The 21,466-nt window shown below is 36.8% G+C and overlaps 1 protein-coding gene across 5 annotated transcripts in view; it reads left to right on the top strand.

Annotated features, from left to right (window-relative positions):
- KCNT2 (potassium sodium-activated channel subfamily T member 2) overlaps positions 1-21,466 on the top strand; it is a 193,447-nt gene that overhangs the window by 118,974 nt on the left and 53,007 nt on the right. For 3 of the 5 annotated variants that reach the window (XR_012764196.1, XM_075422338.1, XM_075422340.1), the window contains exons 22-27: positions 113-184; positions 2,533-2,667; positions 7,817-7,928; positions 14,119-14,220; positions 17,210-17,293; positions 18,661-18,789. Coding sequence is in view for 4 of the 5 variants with exons in the window: in XM_075422338.1 (XP_075278453.1) it covers positions 113-184; positions 2,533-2,667; positions 7,817-7,928; positions 14,119-14,220; positions 17,210-17,293; positions 18,661-18,789 (634 nt within the window). In the remaining variant the exon portion in view is untranslated. The remainder of the gene's footprint in view (positions 1-112; positions 185-2,532; positions 2,668-7,816; positions 7,929-14,118; positions 14,221-17,209; positions 17,294-18,660; positions 18,790-21,466) is intronic. The other 2 variants (XM_075422342.1, XM_075422339.1) reach the window with 2 other exon arrangements.

The following is a 21,466-nucleotide window of genomic DNA, read 5'->3' on the forward strand; positions in this document are numbered from 1 at the left end:
AAGTTTTAAAAAGTTATTTTTTTTTTTAAACTACCAGTTTATTGAAATATTTTAGAAGAGATGCTGCTGTTGTGATATTGTGTTTCATTTTGTAATCCCATCTGCTGCTTAGGCCAGATATGCATTTTCTGGATGCTATCTGTTGGTTTCCAATGGTTTACTACATGGTGGGCTCTATTGACAAGTAGGTGAAATAACTGTTAGAAAACTTTACATTGTAGTGTTCAGTGGTTTGTTGTGTGTATCGTCATTGCATGTTTAAGTGTGTGTTGTATTTGAAGATCTTTTTGCATGCATGGTTTGTGTCTGTGTGCTATAATTTGGGATTTCAAATTTCTGACTTACAAAGGATACCATTAGTGAAAAGTGTGGCAGGGAACACAGTTCAGAAGCATAAGACTTATTTAGTACATTAATATGTTTCTACAAATTGCCAGATTATAGCCCTGATTCTAGTGTCTTGCTATACTTAGTTATAATTAGTTTGGATTTACTGAGTGGGGTTTTGTAAGGGTATCTACAGAATGTAGACAGTCTTGAATGTGTCCAATAGTCTTCATCTTTCGCTACTTAAAATATCACCTATTCCCACATTTCTGTCTTCACCTCTACTAATATATATTTGCATATCTAGGTGTAGCAACGTAGATTTAATGTAAAAAAAGAGACAGAAACAAGGTAAGAGCAAGGGTTTATTAGCATTTTAGTAAACTCCTCTGTGTAGAGTGTCAATTTAAAGAAGAAAATGGTTTGCTTCACTACATAGCTAATATGGAGTTTGGGCTACAAGCCCATAATGCTCATTCCCGAGGTAGCAATCAAAAAAATTATTTCCTGCTCTGAATTAACAGAATCCAGTTTTTCAATGAGAATTCTGGAGATTCAGTGTTTCTGCATCTCAACTTGTTTTAACAAGGACTTTAAAACTACTTATAGTAGTGATACAGCTACAGGTTTACTTTGATGATGTCATCGTCGTGTGAGATTTGCAAAGAATCTATGGAAATTATTTTCACTTTCTACATTCTTCCTCTAAACCAAAAAAGTGTCACACATTGGTAATGTTTACTACTTTATTAACTCTTAATTCCACAACAATTATAAAATGAATTCATACCAGCAGATTAATTGAATTGACTCAAAATATCTAAAGTAATTAATAACCCAAGGTTGTTAACCTTTTTTTATTAACATGGAAAACTAAACTTCAATTAAATTTACTAAGTTTATTTAAAAAAGGAAATCACCAAATCTCTCTCTAAATGTGTTTTTAGAACTGAGTGGATAAAAGTGAAGTGTATAGTTTTTGAAATAAGTGATTATACAGAATTCTACAGTTTACAGCAATATTAGCTTCAAAAATAAAAACTAGTTTAAAAAATAATTATATTATGTATTTGTTTAGGAAGAATATGTAGAAGATGTAAAATAAATACCACAAATTTGTGGAGTTCTCCTTATCCAAAATTGTATAAAAATTTATTTTTGGTTACATAAACTTAGGAACATAAGAAGGTCATTAGTGAAAAGAAAAAATGCATCAGGACATTTAAGACTTAATTAATATTATAGATTGCCAAATGAGAAGCAATTATAATGACAAAACAGCATTTCATCTTGGAAGTAAACAGAATTATGCAAAAATTTAGTTTTCTAATTTCCCTTGGAAACCATGAAATTTACCCCTTCTTCGTATTTTCACTTACTTAAAAATCACTAGGTTCCTAGCAGTCTTTACCACTGCAGAAAAGTCCTTTCTAAACTTTTCAAAAAGTGCTTGGTTTCTGTGGAAAATATTTCTGTTAAAACTGAGATATGCTTCATTTTGGAAACAAAGCTATAAGGCATGATGAGAACTGTATTTCACTTGTCTGTGAGCGTTTTCTATCAGGCTTTACAGGAAACATTGTAAGTTTTACTGATGTATAGCTACTCCTAAAAGCATCATGAGAACACTCCAACTCATAAATTAACTTAAAAGAGGAATGTATTAGATGTCCTGATAGAATGTTTATTAGCATTTTGAAACTGAAATATAAGTGTGGGAAAGAGCAACCCAAAGCATTTTTTTGGGTCTGTTTCTTGCCAAAAGTAACTGCAATGAGGCAAGTTGTTGCAGAATGTAAGGACATACTGTCTTCCCAAGTAACTGTTACAGGCTTATTTTTAAAAGTTGAAATAAATTTGTCATTTTAGCAAAAGGAGAGGGACTCTAACAACTTACTGAAGTCCATATCCTGCTTTGGCAGGGGGGTTGGACTAGATGACCCACAGAGGTACCTTCCAACCCCTACCATTCTGTGATTCTGTGATTCTGCATGACTCCAAGGAAAATAATTATTCACATTCTATTCTATCAATTAATTGAGATTATATACTTGATATAGTTTATATTGGTAGTTATGATACGTACATGGAGATTAAGGGAACCAGCCACTCAGCCTGTGATCTGCAAATTTCAACCATCCCTAATCTTTAAGTGTTGCATATTTAAGTTCCTTGTTTCTTTCTCCCTCCCTCTCTTCACAAAAGCCTAGATGACCTACTAAGATGTGGGGTCACCTTTGCAGCTAATATGGTAGTGGTGGACAAAGAAAGTACAATGAGTGCCGAGGAAGACTACATGGCAGATGCTAAGACTATTGTAAATGTTCAAACACTCTTTAGGTAAGGCATTTTTGCAATCTATCTATACATCCTCATTAATTGCAAAATACTTAATGCCTTTTGTACTCAGATAAGAAACGATTTTTTTTTTTTTTCTTTCTTGTACATTAGTTTTCCCTTATATGAATTTGTGTCTTACATGGGCAACCTTTTTCCCACCTGGCTTAGCAACACACTCAGAATCCTGAGCTATTCTCCTGAAATCTCAGATGAAATTCTACGCATCCCAAAACTGGACGATCATTTAAAAAGTGAACGGTCAGGTTTGCAGGAAGGAAAAGAAAGCTACTCTTGAAGACTTAGGACCAAAGATAGTTGAGAAAAGAAATTTTTCCTCAGTGCAGCAGTCTTTCACAGTAATGTTAAAGCCAGTATGAAAAGCAGTTCCTTCTAACACTAAAAGGTAAGCAGTGCATCACTATGAAGTTAGCAGTAAGTGTTCACATTTTGAATATTTAGTCTTGAACAAAAATTAGGTTTTTAGGCACATACATGCAACATTACATATAACAACATATGAAGAGTCATGAAGCAATAACTGAATACAGGGTGAAAAAATGATCAGTCTAGTAAAGAGGCTGTGAAGGCAGTGCTGTGATGAAGAGCTAAACGCACTGAGATTTCCTGCTCATTTGAGAACTCTCCTGATTAAAGCTTCACTTCATGCTGAATACTTTGATTCAACAAGTGTCAAAAGATAAATGTCCCTTCAAACTGTGAATAAAGTTCCTATTTCCTTAAGAAAAACACCCAAGACTAAAAAACCACCAAAAAAGTGCCACACGAAACAAAACACACTACACAGTCAGGTATGAAATGCCTCCCTGATTTGGGGCTTAAGTCTAGTGCTTCCTGTTGTTAATTCTAATAAGACCTGGACAAAGTGAAGTCCTTCCCTAGAGGATTCAGTATCCTTCAATATTGCTGTCCTTTTCTGTGTCAAGCCTTCCACATAAGACTGGAGAGAAGTACACAGTAAAAGTCTTTTGAATCTGTCAGTGTTTTGGAAAACCAAGCTCATTAAAACACAAGTATTTCAGTTGAGAGGATTTTTTTTTAATGCAACCGTGTGTGCGAAGGCAGTTAAATGCCGTTAGCATTTTTGCATGTGCTCAAAAGAAGCGAAAGCTATGTTGCACGAGAAACTTTAGTACTGTCTTTTTCTAACTTTGACTTTCTGAATTTGTACCTGATACGAGCATAGGTGTGTGTCTTTCATAATCACACCTAAATTTAATTTAGAAAATATAACTGAATTTGATCTGTGCATCATTCAGCTCTACTCTTAACTATATTGTGCTAGGATATCTCACAGAGGTTTTGGCATACATCACTTAAATTTTTCAGAACTACCTTTTACCCCCAAATGTAAAATGGAAAAATGAGTTAAATAAAAAATAAAAATTACAGAGTACCAGCTTATTTTTTCCGTAGCTGTGTTCTACCTTGTCAAATACTTAAAAAAACCAAAGAAGATCATAGTAGTACACTACGTACCATAGTATCCAACTAGAGCTTACTATGTAATCATTCAGTTGTTTTGCACAGTGCTTACAACTAGATGGCAGCTTTACCTCATGGATGAGCTGTGTATCTAGTTCATTATAGTTTTAACACTGCCTGGTAATTTGTACAAATATCAAAAGAAATTGGAATAAATATTTTGGTTTAAGACATAATACTTTTTCAGCAAACTTAGTAAACAATTTTTTTTCCGAATTTTTTTCCCTAGAACACACACAATAATTTCACTGCATTTTCGTGTTATGTGAAAGTTGTAGAAATAAGTAAGCTTTGGGAAGAGGCCTAAGGCATTTACCTGTTCTACAGAATACACTATATTCACTGCACCAAGATAAACAGTTTTGTAAATGAACTTTAAAAATATGTTTAGAGGTTTTTCATTACTTAATAATAGCTAATAATATCAGAAATATATGAAGAAGAGCCTGGGCATGGCATAGAACAACAGCACTTAACACAAATGGTAGTGTTAAAGAAGGATTTTAAATTACTGAAGTGTTGCTAATATGTGCTGTTCTCAAAGATGTCACATCAACGAAGAAGATTCCACTGAAGTCTCACCAAGTGAGATCATTCAGAAGATACAGGCTAATCTAAACCTCACTGGTTTGACTGGGTCAGATCAGCTGGCTTCATTAAGGGCTGTGGACAGCCCTGCAAAGGTAATGTAAGTGTGCTGCAGTATTGTTTGGCCCAGGCTGCCAGTTCTCCTGTACCTGTTCTGACAGTATTCCCTGATTTACATAAATTAAGAATCTTGCTTTGCCAGAAGAGCGTCCCTCCCCACACCTTAGAAGGGGCTATTGACACCTTGAAGGCTAGAAATAAAAACTGTGACTCAACACTAGCTTATCTGACAATTGTAGTTAAAAGAAGTAGTGCGACTCAAATGATCACACTAAGAAAGGTAATCTTTATTCCTTTAAGAGGGAAGGAACGAGTTATTATAGTTTAAAAGTACAAGGAAAAATTACTAGTTGTGGACTGTGTCCTAGAGATGCTTTTCACTTTTTAACATGAAATATGAAGCCAACTGTTGAGTCTCTATTGACAGTTATAAGTCCACCTCAGAAAAACAGTGGGTTTCCTCAGGCAGTAGGTCTCTACTAGGAGGAGTGTTTGTATTTACTCTTGCTTTCTCTTAATTAACATATTTAAATGTTGGTGTTTGGGAGGCCCTGTTTTCAAGTTTTTGTTAGCTAACATCTTGGAGGCTGCATTTCAAATACTGCAGGAAGCCTATTGACAGCAGTACACCAAGTCAATAATCTGTCTGGTATCCAGCAGTCAGCACCAATATATAGATAGACTAACTGAGCTGTTATGATGGCATTACATTGTTTTCTTGGTTTACCTTTTGGGTTCAGTAAAGAACTGAATGTATCTCTTGTTTGTCCAATTCCCAAATACCAGTTCAACAGCAACCCATGTCTTCCATCAGGCTGATTAGGGCTTTCTCCACCCCATCTAGTCCTTTTTTTTACCAGAATGGGACAGAAAAGAGGGATCTTTACACAGAAGTAACCTGCTCCCAGTGCCAAAAGCTTGTGGGCAGTGGGCCTTATACCCAGCGCAAGAGGCAGTCTTGCCCTGACAACGCAGAAAGTCATTTTCCCTAATTCTGCTGAAAGGCACTCAGAAGTAAAACATGAATTTTACCAATACTAGGTTTGAAACCAATTCTCTAATATAAATCAGTTTTCATATCTTGGTGATAAAGTAAACCCATCTTTAATAGAAACTTCATAACCTGCATTTTTTTGTAAGTTGTGTATATTTTATCATTGGATCAACTTTTGATTTCCTGTTACTCTTAGGTCTGAATGTTATTTTGTTAGTTTTCAAATATGAGTGCCTGTCCTTTAATACAGTAATACAAGAAAATTTCCAGCCAGCAGAAGCTTAAGTAATTCTATGCTACATGATACAGAATTAACGCAGAGGAAATTTATTCTTCTTCCTCAGAACTTTAGCACGTTTGTTAAGCTACTTAGGAAGTACAAGTTAATACCTACAAATGTGATATTATCAGGATTTTTTTTTAATTTTCATGAGCACTTCACAGGTTTTTAGAACACGCAGCATACAAGTGAAGATACACCAAAGTTTCATCTCAAGGATGTGGTTATCACGTATCTAATCTATGTATGTAAAGTCTGTCCCTTAAATGCTTAATCTTTAGTAGGACATAAGTAAATTTTGTATAACAATAGTACACCACTCAGAGTTTGTATCTAAGTCTGATTGTAAGATAAAAAGGTACAGAAATTCCTGAGCATGCCCATGCCTTTCAAACTACAGGGCACAGAAATGGCCATTGTTAAGTGATTCACATTCTCACCCAGTTTGCCAACTCCATTTTTCCTTATATGACCACATTTAATATTTGGTTATTCACAGGGACATGGTAACTGCTAACATAAGAATGACCAGTATTTCTGCCGTCATACGATCATATGTTTGGGATCATGTGATCACTATCAGTCTACATTTTGACATCAACAAACCTAGGAAACTGTATTGCAGTAATACGGCATTAACACGTACTGACAGATAGTTTTGACATACGTTTCCCCACATTTAGGCTCTACTTGAAATGCCATTTCAGTGAAGTTCCTCCCCACAAAAATGAGGGAAAAAGACTAAAGACTTGCAAAAGGTACATCGGATTCCATTTGACACTAATTTACTAAATTCAGCTTTCAAGAAAATCACTGCAATTTTTATGTGAATGAAACAGAAGCCACATTAATGATATCATTAGTACTACAATTATCTATTATTACAAGTAGATAAGTACTTTCAGGATCAGCAGAACAGATTACAAATGCACATTTCATTTTCTGATGCTGATCTGTACAGGAAATAAAAAATAATCTGAGTTGTATTCCAAGTTGTTTAGTATTTGCATAGCATAAACTACAAATTTTTTTCTAGTTCTTAGAGCCCTGAGGGCTGGGGAGGGGCTCTTTAGTCTGCTTCATGAAAATCTGTGTAATTCAGCCAGATCAGAGTTAAAATTTCTTCACTGTTTTTTGTTACTGGAAGCCTGAATTAGTGTTAACTTGTAAATATTTCGCATATGTAAATATTTCAAAATGAGAACAGAAGTATACATAAGCATACATTTTCTCAGCAACTCCCAAGAAGTGTCAGGTTTCATCTATGTTGCTCATTCTGTGGACACAAAGCGTACAAACAGAACTCAACAAAAAAAATCAAGCAAAAAGAGTACATAAGCCAGTTCTAATAAAATGGTAGTTTACATGCAGCCAGGCATATATATAGTTTTGCTTTTTTTTTTTGTTTCCTATAGATTAGTGTCATTTTAGAAATTATTTAATAAAATCTGTGGTAACAAAATTAAGCAGTTCCTTTCCAGCATTAAAATACTTTCTAAGCTGAACTTTTGAATCTATGTTTGCTGCTTTGTGAGTTCTCCAGAGAATGTTTTGTAGTTTCCTCTGCTATTACACCAGCATTTCATTGTGCCAAAAAACACCACAGGTTTGAGACACTTGATTAAAAGCAGGGACATGAGCACAAGCTATAGCATTATGTAGACCCTTGCATTCATGAATTGTTGTCATTAGAGGTATAACTGTTACATTCTTTTAAAACACAGGTTGTTCTCAAGCCTAAGTATTATCACAGAACTAACTCACCCAGCCAACATGAGATTCATGCAGTTCAGAGCCAAAGACTGCTATTCTCTTGCTCTGTCCAAATTAGAAAAGGTAAGGAGATTTGCCTCCCCGCAGCCCCGCTCTCAATTTAAATGTTTTCATTTCAAACACTTTTTTTGATTTTATGACAATACTTTCAAAACAAGTGGAAACAGTGAAATAATGTTTTAGTTGCAGAGCAATGTGAAAGATTGTCTTTTTCCAAGTTCTACCCTCATTTAAGAAAGAAGTTGGATTTGAGTTCCGTCACTTCACAATATAGTGTAAATCCACCAAACCTCTGGACAGAGGTCAACACAAAATTTGCTCAAGGAAGATTGAATAGTTTTCAGTAACTGAATATTTACAGCTAGTATGGTTTCCCAAGAGGTTGCCACAGGCAATTAATGTGGAGAAATATTTGAATTGACTAAACACTTAAAACATAAACAACTTCTACTACAATGCATTTTTTTATTCTAATTCACATTAGAGGCACTATAATTATATGTTCTGTATACTTTTCTGTGTATCTGTATGCCCTATTTGTGTTACTGTGACAGTTTGAGAACAGCAGTTGTTCTCTGTCGAAGGGCAGTCCTAGTGACAATAAGGATAGTAACACTACTTAAATGCTAGATAAAACCTTCATATTCTCTTCATTCTAGTGCACATATTGACATTTTCAAGCTGTGGAACAGGAAGGCTTTATGGAGATTAAGTTTAATTTAATTAGCTTGTCCAAAATACTACTGCTAAAACATTAGAGGGAGCATACAAAGTAACACTGTGCATCTGTTTAACTTGATAAGTTCAAGGACAATCATCTTCACAGATCTTCACTGGTGAGCTGACCTACTTACCTCTGCAGTCCACAAAACGTACAGTATCACCTTCATGATCTTTCAGACCATTTTCTGAGTTTATGATATTAAGACAAATAATATCACTGTGCCAGTCTTCAAGAACAGAGATCTTTCACTCCACTCATCTCTTTTTCCTCTTGCTATCAATCTAGATATTATTGCTAGGTTCTCTCGTGCAGTCTTCCAATTGCTTCACATTAGATATCTTGCATTTCTTAGTAAATTTGAATTCTAAATGCTAAAATCATCATCATTATACAGAATTAGCATATAATTTCTATTTCCTAGCTGCACAGTAAATTTCCTAGATTTTGGGAATTTCAGATATTTCACTATTTACTGTATAATCTTCACATTGTTAATTTTAATAAGTATTTAACGGAAAACAGCCTCTTCATACAAACTTATCTTCACAGGCCAGCTCCCACTTTCTTACACAGGAGTCAATTTCTGCAAAAATTCAGCCTGTCTAGATGAGATAAAGAAGTATTAGAAATCAATCTTTTACTCAGGTGACTATCTTGCTTACATTTTGACCACAAGATATAAATATCTGGGTGATCTTTTGTGATTTGTTGACCTTTGCCTGAAATAGAACAAAGGCTCAATCTTAGTTATGTGGTATTCTGATAAGCACATAAAATGGAGATCTGTGAGGAAGCTACACAAAAGTTTATTGTGCAAACGTAAAGTTATGAATATAGGTTGGAAGCTGAACAGTTAATTAACTTCCTATCTAAACTATGCTATGCTGAAATAGAGGTAGATAAATTATCTTAGAGAAAGAACATTTTCTTCATTGCTTTTGAAGTTGCCTGCTGTTGATATTTCCCACTCATTTCATCTTAACATTTTCAGGGAACACTTCAAAGGTGGTGCTGTAGTTCATTTGATGTTTCAGAACTCCCTCATGTAAAATGAAAGGCAATTATAAACTCAAGTAAAAATTATCAAATGCAGTCAAATGTACAGTTGATTATTATTTCTGCATTAAGTACCTCATTTACAGAAAGACTTAAAAAGTCAGGCAACTTGCCTTCAGGTAGTGCTGAAACACGTGTGCGAAATTGACTTTCCATCCTGATGGGCTGCAGAAGGAACATATACAAATCAGATGTCCATCTGCTGTTGCAGCTGCAGCTTTCCTCTTTTTAGAGATAAATAAATCTGAATACCAAACTCAGCACTGACATAGGAGCAAGCAGTGACCCTTATACAACAGAGAAAATGAAAAACAAACCACCCATGGTCTACACTTAAAACTTACTTTCTCCATTTGCCTTAGATAAGAAAAAAATGAGGTAAACACTCCCTCTTTCTTGAGACAAGGGGTTTAGAATGTCTTGGATAAGAGTCACACTTTTCCAGGATTTTTTTTTAATTTTCCAATTAAATATTGCTCGTGTATAACTGCGAGCTAAAAATTCTAAATATTTAAGTGATTATTTTAAAATAAGTGCCAAATCCTGTCTCCTGTATCTTTTAGTCAAACCAATACTGTGATTTTGTATCAGCCCACAAGGATAAGCCCATGCATGTTAGGTGAGCAGAAATCTATCTGGGATGGCCCACAATATTTGCAGTGATATACAGAAAGCCAGGCTGCTTTCTTCACCTCCAGTTAAGGACGGGGCATGCCATCTCCATTTGCTTTTAATATTATTCAGGTTTTGAGCAGATCTGAAGTGACATTAAGTAAAAGAAGCAGCAATGATATACAGGTTATAAAAAATAGCTTGGTACCTCTTTAGTAGTGTAAGTCTTATTTTAGAAGTATCTCTAATGATTTACATCAGCTACAATTCTAAAACTGTATAAATAATTAGCACACACATTTGGCCATTGAACTGGCAGGTTTTTAGAAAGCTGTTCCAGATCAACAACAGAAGATGAATCTGTTCTTACCAAAAAGGTAAAAGTGATTAAGAACAGTCCAAAATACTGTAAACTGCTCTAGAGGTGAAGTGTTATTGTACTGATACCAGAGGCTGCCCTGACCCAGGTGCAGGACCTTGCACTTGGCCTTGTTGAACTTCATGAGGTTCAGACAGGCCCACCTCTCAAGCCTGTCCACGTCCCTCTGCATTGCATCTCTTCCCTCCAGCGTGCTGACTGCACCACACAGCTTAGTGTCATCAGCAAACTTGCTGAGGGTGCACTCAATCCCACTGTCCATGTCACTGGCAAAAAAGTTAAACAGCACCAGTCCCAGTACTGACACCTGAGGAACACCACTCATCACTGGTCTCCACTTGGACATCGAGCCATTGACTGCAACACTTTTGAGTGCGACCATCCAGCCAATTCCTTATCTGCCAAGTGGTCCATCCATCAAATCCATGTCTCTCCAATTTAGAGACAAAGATGTTGTGAGGGGCAGCGTCAAATGCTTTGCTCAAGTCCAGGTAGATGACGTCATTTGCTCTTGCCTTATCCACCAAGGCAGTAACTCCATTGTAGAAGGCCACCAAATTTGTCAGGCACGCTTTGTCCTTAGTGAAGCCATGTTGGCTGTCACCAATCACCTCCTTGTTTTCCATGTGCCTTATAATAGTTTCCAAGAGTATCTGTTCCATGATTTTGCTAGGCACAGAGGGGAGACTGACTGTCCTAGAATTCCCCATGTCTTCCTTTTTCCCTTTTTAAAAATGGGGGTTATGCTTTCCCTTTTCCAGTCACTGGGAACTTCACTGGACTGCCATGACTGCTCATATATGATGGATAGTGGCTTAGCAACTTCATCCACCAGTTCCCTCAAGACCCGTGGATGCACCTCATCAGGTCCCATGGACTTATGCAGCTTCAGATTCCTTAGATGGTCTCAAACCTCATCTTCTCCTACAGTGGGTGGTTCTTCATTCTCCCAGTCCCTGCTTGTGCCTCCTGCAACTTGGGTGGTGTGACTGGAGCACTTGCTCATGAAAACAGAGGCCAAAAAAAAAAAAAAAAAAAAATATATATGTATATATATATATAGATCATCGACCTCAGCCTTCTCCATATCCCAAGTAATCAGGTCTCCTGCTTCCTTCCAGGGAGGGCCCATGTTTTGCCTAGTCTTCCTTTTATCACCAACATACCTACAGAAGCTTTTCTTGTTGCCCTTGATGTCCCTGGCTAGATTTAATTCTATCAGGGCTTTAGCTTTCCGGACCTGGTCCCTGGCTGCTTGGACAGTTTCTCTGTATTCCTCCCAGGCTACCTGTCCTTGCTTCCACCCTCTGTAGGCTTCATGTTTGTCCAGGAACTCCTCATTCATCCATGCAGGCCTCCTGGGATTTTGGCATATATGGAGGAAGCACATGCTAGGAACTTCTCAAAACCACAAGCATACACCTGTTATTGCTTAGAAAGAAAGCAGTAAAAATTCTCAACTTCAGGACTTGAGCAAAGCCACAAACACAGGAAGACTGAGGATGAAGTAAAGATCTCCATATATTAATAGCTGTTTCTTAAAATGACACACTCATGCTGTGATCTTTTATTTATGTTCCTAGAAATGATCTATGATTTTCTTTAGTGATTTTCTTTTCTTTTTCTTCCTCATTAATTCCAAAAAGTGTCAGTGAAGGAGCTGCTGTATGTGTATGTATGCATTTCTCATGGAGAAGAAACTCTAATATAAGCCAGTAGCCTTTGGTCAGAACATAGAGTATATTTGGTATAAAAAAACCCTGAAATAATAATTACATTTTATTTCCATAAAAATTTTGAAGCCACTGTAATCTGAAGAGATTGACAGGTGACATTTTATAAAGGACAGATTAATGTCATATTTTTAAGAGTTATTTGGTGTACATTTTTATCTGCAGAGGAAATTCTTTTCGTGTGACATCTTTTTCAGCTTTGATCATATGAAGACACAGAAATCAATGGGTACAACCAAACTATCCAACAACAACAAACAAGGGTTAGAATGCTGCTGTTCAACAAAATGATTAGTTAGAGCAGGCTGCTCATTTGCATATCACAGAATTGGAGCATGTTTAGGGTTGGAAGGGACCTTTAGAGGTCATCATGCCTAATACCCCTGCTCAAACAGGGCCACATAAAGTCAGTTGCCCAGGATGATGTCCAGGGCACTTTTAATTATCTCCAAAGAGGGAGACTCCACCTGTGCCAAGGCTCAGTCACTCTCACAGTAAAAATGTGTTTCCTGATGTTCAGAAGAAACCGACTGTGTTTCAGCTGGTGCCCATTGCCTCTTGTTTTGCCACTGGGCACCACTGGAAAGAGCCTGGTTCTATCTTCTCCACACTCTCCCTTCAGGTATTTATACACGTTGAGGAGATCCTCCCTGAGCCTGCTGTCCTCCAGGCTAAACAGTCCCAGCTCTCTTAGCCTTTCCCTATAGTAGAGATGCTCCAGTCCTTTGATCATCTTGGCAGTGCTTTTCTGAACTACCTCCAGTAGCTCCATCTTTCCTTGCACTGGGGAGCCTGGAACTGGACACTACTCCCAGTGTGTCCTTACTAGTGCCGAGTAATGGAGAAGTCTCACTTTCCCTGACCTGCTGGCAGTACTCTTCCCAGTGCTGCCCAGGACTCTATTAGCCACAAAGGCACATTGCTGGCTCATGCTCCACCAGGACCCTCAGGGTCTTTTCTGCCAAGCTGCTTGCCAGCCAGGCAGTCCTCAGCATGAACTACTGCATAGTATGGTGGATGTAAGTGTCTCAATTCCAAGATATGTAACATTTCTGTACTTTAAAACACATCTTATTCTTCATGACATCTCTTAACTGAAAGCTTGATATTTCCACTCTTCTTAAAATAACAAAATCACTTCTAACCTGTAGTTTTGCTTTCTGATAACTGAAGGAATAGGAAGCGCATTGTGGTGAGATTCCTCTGCAAGTGAGATGTGATAAGAAAAACGCATAACTGTACTTATTTTTTCTGCATCCCTTCCCCAGAAGCATCAGAGCAAGAAGTTTCTACTGCGGTTCGTGTCTGATCTTGTCTCACATCCTCACAGTAACTGATATATCATTTCTTCCCTTTTGCATCAGATTCCGTTCATGTTTCACATTCCTGTTCCTAGTAGACTTTCTGGACCTGTATGAGAGTCCACTGTCAGCACCAAGGAATTGGAGCAGGAATAACAAGGGCTTTAATCACTGTTGAAATCCCTCAGTCTTTTTTAAAATGATCTGATAGAATATGCAATTTGAGATGTAATGATTGAAACAACATTTGCATTAAACAAAATCTTTCAACCTGAAAAACTTTAAGTACTGGACAAAAATGCTACATATATGTAGAAAGAAACTATATTCAGAGTAACATGATTTTACACTTTTGACCTCTTTCAAGGTAATATCAGTTTAATGTTTTTATTATAGTCCTTCCAAAACCAGCACTAAAAGTATTTTCTATTTTTTAATTCCTTAACAGAAAGAGCGGGAGAAGGGATCTAATCTGGCATTTATGTTTCGACTGCCCTTCGCTGCTGGCAGGGTTTTCAGCATCAGTATGTTGGATACGTTGCTTTATCAGGTACTATGAACAATACGGTGGCTTATTTTAACACAGACGTGCATTGTTACCACCTATTTTATTGTACTAAATTGTTACATGACCCTTTTTCCCCGATATGTAAGCCACTAATGTGCATGGCTGTACCAGGAACAATCAAGGGCAAAAGATAGAATCATAGATTGCTTTGGGTTGGAAGGGACCTTTAGAGGTCACCTAGTCCAACCCCCCTGCCATGAGCAGGGACATCTTCAACTGGATTAGGTTCCTCAGAGCCCCGCCCAACCTGACCTTGAATGTTTCCAGGGATAACGTATAATGATAAAAGATAATGGAGCATGTTCCACAAGACAGTACTAGGTCAGTTATCAGGCCCCCAAAAAATCACCGTGTCCTTTCGTGAATTCTGTTGTGAAACAATATAATGCTGTTTGTGAAACTCTCCACAGTCAAATAAGCAGGATAGTTTTGATAAGACCTACATAAAATACAGATTATACAGACTAATAAAGCTTGTACTCTGCAACAAAAAGGGAGTGCCTATTCCCTCAAAGTAGTGATTACTTTTATGAATAATTTATCAGTCATCTGCATTTTCTGATAGAGGCCTCAGTTACTTCTTTGTATCCTGTCCTCCAGATGACCAGTCATCAGATCTTAAAGTAACCCATTCTGGCCCTAATAAGAAATATACAAAGTGGTTACAAAGAGACAGTGGGGGAAGAAAAGGCAGCACTGAACTTCATTGCGCAAGAATGTAGGACAGAGCTCCTCATGCAAGAAGAAGTGATGACAGTCAGTGGGGATAAGCGAAGGGCAACAGCCTCAGGCAGTTGAAGAAACAGTATATCAGAAAATATGGGGTCAGGACAAATGAAGGTAGTAGTTCCTGGTTTCAGGGTGGAAAAAGAGGACAATATTGCCCACACTCCTCAGCAATGACCACCTCTCTGCACACTCCGATACACCCAAGAAGCAGTCCCCAGCACTAGCCTTTAAGTATCTAGCTAAGCAGAATAAGCAGCAACAGCACCATGGCCCAAGTGGTCTGCTCACCTAAGGAGCGACCTACTTTGCCTATATGTAAAAGTAGCCTGTGGATGCTTTTTTATTCAGGCGCTAAGTGTTCTTTCAGGGAAATTAGTTTCCTTGGTAATTTGGTGTATGAAAGGTGTTCTTTCATCTCAATTCTACTTCCAAATAAATTCCCTGAAAGCACATTCAACGTACATGGAAAAATTCCTGGAACTAAGCTTTTCTCAAAAAGTCATTAATATATAAACCAGTCATGTATATGGACAAGTACCAAAAGCTGAGAAGCCAACATATGTAAAGCCATTTATCAAATTCTACACATTTTAGAAATAAATGTATTTGCTTATAAGACATAGTTTTAACCATGTCCCAGAATATCAACACCACATATGGCAAAATTTTTTGAAAAGTAGATTAAGACACCTGTATAGAAACAGATCTGTCATTATCAACAACTCCTGACAGCATATAACTAAACTTCAATATTTTATATTTGCTCGTAGACATGATCAGTCATGCTATGACTTGACAGAGTAAAACCATTCACCAGAAAGGGCTTAAAACAAAAAAATCCCACACACTCAAATTCCACCCATTCTTTCTTTGAACTCCTGCTGCTCAGGTGAACTGTCATTTTTCTAGAATTATCTTTCTTATTCCAAGTTACAAATACTATGACAGCAAGTTCTTTACTCTTTTTCATGGCCCCATCCTTTTCTGTATGACATCTTTTTCTCCTGCATATGAGGAACAGAGTAAGTGACATGGAAAGCAGCGGGGTTCGTCTGGTGTTTCCTCTTTTAGGCCAAAAGAAAAGCCTTCGAATTATCTTTAGAACACTGACTGAAAAATGAAAACTTGGTCTAGCAAATCCTTGTGAATACACTTAGTAATCTAATGATTGCTCCATAGCATAAATGGTGCAGCCAAAGAAAACAAGTGAAGTTTAGAAAAAATTTTGTTTTTTTCAAGAAGATGCTCATTGGCATTTACCCCCTCACAACTGGAATATTACCAGGACCAAAATTAAAATAGTTTAATCACAGTGCATCAAATTAAATCTGTCTAACTTCCGAGTATAAATGCATTCAGATGCTATAACTCTAAAGAATACATATTACACCTTTGTAATGCATTTCTTTATTAAAAACAATTTTCTAGCTCTGTATTTGCATGAAGCCAAAAGAGCTAACTGCAAGTTGTGTTCCAACAAGGATTAATAGCCTGCCATGAATGCTGCCCTACTACACCTAAGAAGAGGTAGCAATGAACAGTCTTACCACAGTTAGCAGAACACCCACATGGCCCTCTGATTCCAGTAGCTCAGTTCATAAGGAGGAGACATATTTGTGATTTTAGCTCATCTAATGTCTGTTCCCAGTCTTAGCCTACACTTCTATATTTAGCTTAATTTCTACCTTTTAACCAATCAGCAAAACACTTCTGTTAGCAGAGCAACAAGCCTGACCTAATATGAGGCGATCAATCTTAAAAAATAGATGAATTAGCAAAGGCATACAACTCGTTTGAATTAAAATAATAGCAGTCTCACCTTAATATTACCCACTGCTCAGTACTGCAGACCAATCTAACATATGACAGCATTTCTTTAGGACAGAAGAGTTCATTATTATAATTTCACACCCAATAAAGCTAATATCTTGCTTCCATTGATCTTACATCTACATTTGTCTTTGCTTTCATGGTGCATTGTTGTGCCTTAATCTCTTTCAATCCTGTATGTATGTTGCATGCATATAGAGAACCAAATAGAAAAACTTATTTTATATAAGTGCAGTTAGCACAAAGAAGGGGATAGTTATTTCTACAGTGATTAAGATACTTAAAGAGAAAGATTGTGAACACGGATGTACAATTTCTTTGTAGTTCACACGTGGTTCTAATGGTTACCTGCTCATCTGTTCATTAAAGCTTTTTTCTTTCTTTTCTGTCTCTCCTGTTAAAAATCTTGCAGTCATTTGTGAAAGATTATATGATTTCTATCACAAGACTTCTGCTGGGACTTGATACCACACCAGGATCTGGGTTTCTTTGTTCTGTAAGTTATTTAAAAAAAAAAAGTTACAGAGTACTAGAGAAGTTTCTGTACTGTCTGCAAAATACCTCTACCTTCTTTGTACAGCACTTCCTTTTGTGAAAGTCCAAGAAAGGCCATCAGTTTCCCTTTTCACCAAGGGAGAAGAGAAGAAAATAAGATAGAAAACATACCTATTTTTAGTAACTTCCATAGTGCCCCCCCCAGAAAACACAATAATTCTATAAAGCAGAAAGGAAAATAGAAAAGACAGGAAAACACAGGAAAAGTGCATTCTATACGAAACAGCAATGGCAGTTTAGCAACCAATTTTAAAAATAAGGTATATAAAAGCCAGGAAGCACTCCCTATATTGTACAGCCTGGCTAGCACTTTCATACAGTGCTATTTCACAACACTCATTTTCATCACAGGCAATAAAGGGCTTAACTGGATTTTACATAAAGTTAAGATGTATTAAATGACTTTAGGTATCAAAGTTTAAAAGTCATCCTGTTATTGTGTATGTCAATATTCCTCAATGCAGTTTAATTTTAATGTCTATTTTTTATACGTATACACACAAAAACATGTAAACTTTTTTTTTTATTAAACATAAATCTCACCTTTCTGGTTTTTCCCCACACCCATCACACCCCAGGTGGCAAACAGATAAATGGAAGTTATTTACCAGTTGCTTTTGGGGAATTATAAAGAATTGGAGGATGTTATTCTCAAAAAGGAAGGTATCAATGATGGTTTAAGAAAGCTGTTTAAATAAAAATCAATTATGGATTTGTTGGTCAGTCATTAAGCTTTGTTGAATGCAAGACAGTTGAATCCCTGAAAAGGGGCTCAATTATCTTGAAATAAATCTAGTGTAAGAGGAATGAAATACTTGAGGTTAATTTAAGACTTAAGTCATTTATGCTTAGTGTATTAATTTCCCCCACACTCCGTTCTCCCCAGATATTCAGCCTGCAGTCTAGTGAACAATTATCAGGCTGCATTCAAAACACTCACACGTTCTTCAGTTTCCATCACCAGTTTCTTACCACTGCTAATATTTAGGTCATTCTTTTGTATTTTAGTCAGATATGAACACTGGATGAAGGATGCCATTTAAGTTTTTAAGTAATTTTAAAACAAAACCAGAAATAATTTCATAAGACTGACCTTTTGCACTGCAATGTCTCCAAACAGGGAGAGAACCAAAAACCTGTCTACACACTCAACAGAAGTTCCAGATTTGTTCTGGAGCAAAGGTGCAATACTACAATATGATTATTACAGCTACTGTTTAGTTTTAAATTTTTTTCAACAGTAGTATAGTGAACAAGTGATAAGCCCTCAAGAATTAAAAGTCATCCTTCCTATTATTATTTGTTCAGATGAAAATCACAGAAGAGGATCTATGGATTAGGACATATGCCAGACTATATCAGAAACTTTGTTCTTCTACAGGAGACATTCCAATTGGAGTCTATAGGACAGAATCCCAAAAGCTTACAACATCCGAGGTATGTCAGTTTAATATACTTTGATTTGACTACAGAGTATACAAAGTTCTTTGGTCATCATAAGAATGGGAATCACTTATTTAAAGAATACCGTGAATGTGGTATCTGCGAATGCACAGAATTCCAATAACCCACTGAAGGTCTCCTCCTGCTGACATGTATATGGTGACATTAACTCAGGGCTCACGTTCAGCCCCAGACTGAATACCCAGAGCAGTCTACACACTGCCTCTCATTCCTGTGCTCACCTGCAGAGAACTGACTGAAAACAAGGGGGAGCTCAGGTGGAGACAGGACAGGCAAGGATAGTTAGCCCTAGTCTGAACTTGCTGTGGTGACTAATGGCAGTATCCGTAATGAGCTGTGTGACCAGGTCCTCTATCAGGTGTGACAAGAATGTCAACACTATATTCTCAAAACAGGTTTCATTTCAGTATTCACATGAATTTCTAACTAGAAACGAGCAACAAGAGAATAAATTAATATTTATAAAAATATTGTGGGATTTCGTCAAATTTGGCTGCCAAACAGTGGTAATTTTTTGTATATATGTATTTATGTGTCTGCCATATAAATGTATACATTTCTCCCTATATATATAAAGAATGAAAAAAACCTTTTTCTTGACTACTTAGCACACATTTTTTTTGTTTCTGCAGCTTTTATTTCTGTCATGTGTAAGCCATTTGTTTATGTGACCATTAATACTGCCATCTCATTAAACCATGGCTCAAATACAGCTCTAAAATGCCCCAGTGAAGAAAAACTTTCTCCTTTCTTCTGAAACACTCATAGTTTACTGATTTCCAAGACAGACAATTTGTACTTTCTCTTCCATATTTCAGAAAAATGTTATAAAACATTTAGCCATGTAATGCTTAACTGCAAGATTTATCTTGTGAGGAAGTACAAACATTCAGTTAAAGTTAATGTAAAAATAAGGGTTACAGAAAGCTATGGAAGATTCCACCAAGTTCACTCGTGTCTCTTTGTGGACCACCAATACCTCTACAGGTGGCTTTTACAGCTTAGCCACTGTAATGTCAGCTGATTTTTTTAAAATATAGCAGCATTAACATAATCCATCCAAATCATTCCTTGGAGAAGAATATAGACAGCATCACTGCTGATATGAAAAAAAGTGTGTCATAGCTTTCAACACAACAGAGGACATGCCAGATTTTAAGAATTCATGAAGTAATACATAATTCATGGCAATGCTTTATACTGACGTTCACAGCTGGCTATTGAACTTCAGGTCCAAAGAAGTGAATGAAGAACAGTTGAACTGTGAGCATACAATATATTGTGAAAGTGCATTTTGGTGGCCTGTGTTTTTCTCCTTTCTGCATTTTCACATGCTTTCAAACATACAGGCGGACTGGCAAATGGCATCTGTACAGGGGAGGGGTAATTTTAAGAATAACACTCATCTTTTCTACCGGAACATTTTTTTTCGGCAGGGGAGTGGGGGGTAAGGATGCACATTCAAATAAGTCTTCCGAGTCAAACTTAACTGATAAAGCAAAGATCTTTCAAATGTTTTTTATGAAAACAAGGTTTGGGACCATCAGTCACTTAACTCTAAACTCACAGTTTTACAATAACATTGGGAACCTCTGAAGCCTGTACACATGCAGCTGCTCAAGTGCTTGACCAGGACCAGATTAAGTTTAAGATAGTAGTTGATTGTCTTTTACAATGAAGCAATTTCTTAAAACATTCAGACACTAAAAGCAGCCTGGAAGCCACTGTCCAATAGATAAGAGGAGTTCTACTACTGTTTCCTACCACCTTTCACAGGTACTCTCATGAAGAATTTGAGTTAAATCAGGTAGAGGAAGAAGGGTGTGGGGGAGTGGTGGCAGGGAAATCTCCTAGTTAAGTGTTCAAATTGGCGGGTACTGGACTAATATGGAGAAGGGGCACTGTCTTTGTTTATTAAGTGAAGTAAAAGCATTTGTTACGCTTTTTAAAAAGCTCAAGGCTCTGAACGCAGACCCCCCTGTGGTATTTTCACACTTAAATACTTCAGCAGTTTCTTGTTTAGTGGGTGACCATTTGTGAAACCCTTCCCCCTGTAGAGAGGGGCAGGGGAATCTTCCCTAACCTAGCTCTTCCTCAGAATACAAGAGAGCAGCATCTAGCTCTGCTTCCGTGATCTTTATGGGTAGATATCTACAAATGCAGAGAGGCTGAAAGCGGTAATCTTTCTGCAAAGTGTTTCTTTTGAAGTTAAAGGAATTTTTGTCTAATTTCACTAATAAAAATAATGTAAGCATGGGCTATCATTTTAGCTTTTCAATATATTAAGCCAGAAACAATTCTGCAATATTATGGGATGAGATCTTTAAAATGGAGGTTAGAGAAATGCAAATTACTGTTTTTCTCAGGAATTATGAGCTGCTAACCATAATTTGAGGGTTTCTAACACAGAGAACCTCCAATGTGTATATCAATTTGAGTTTAAAAATACATAAAATTTAATTTGTATTGCACACACCTGGAAGCTGTCAGTTAATGGTTAAATTTAGTCATAAGAACAAAATATGCCAATATTATTTCCACATGTACAATTTCTGGAAGGGCCATTCTGCACACCTTTCCTCAAAGACCCGTAAAAATTGAATAGCCACCCAAGTAAATATTTAACTTTGTCATCTTCATTTATGGTTTC

Source organism: Opisthocomus hoazin, chromosome 6 (genome assembly GCF_030867145.1).
Source record: "Opisthocomus hoazin isolate bOpiHoa1 chromosome 6, bOpiHoa1.hap1, whole genome shotgun sequence".
Lineage (NCBI taxonomy): Eukaryota > Metazoa > Chordata > Aves > Opisthocomiformes > Opisthocomidae > Opisthocomus > Opisthocomus hoazin.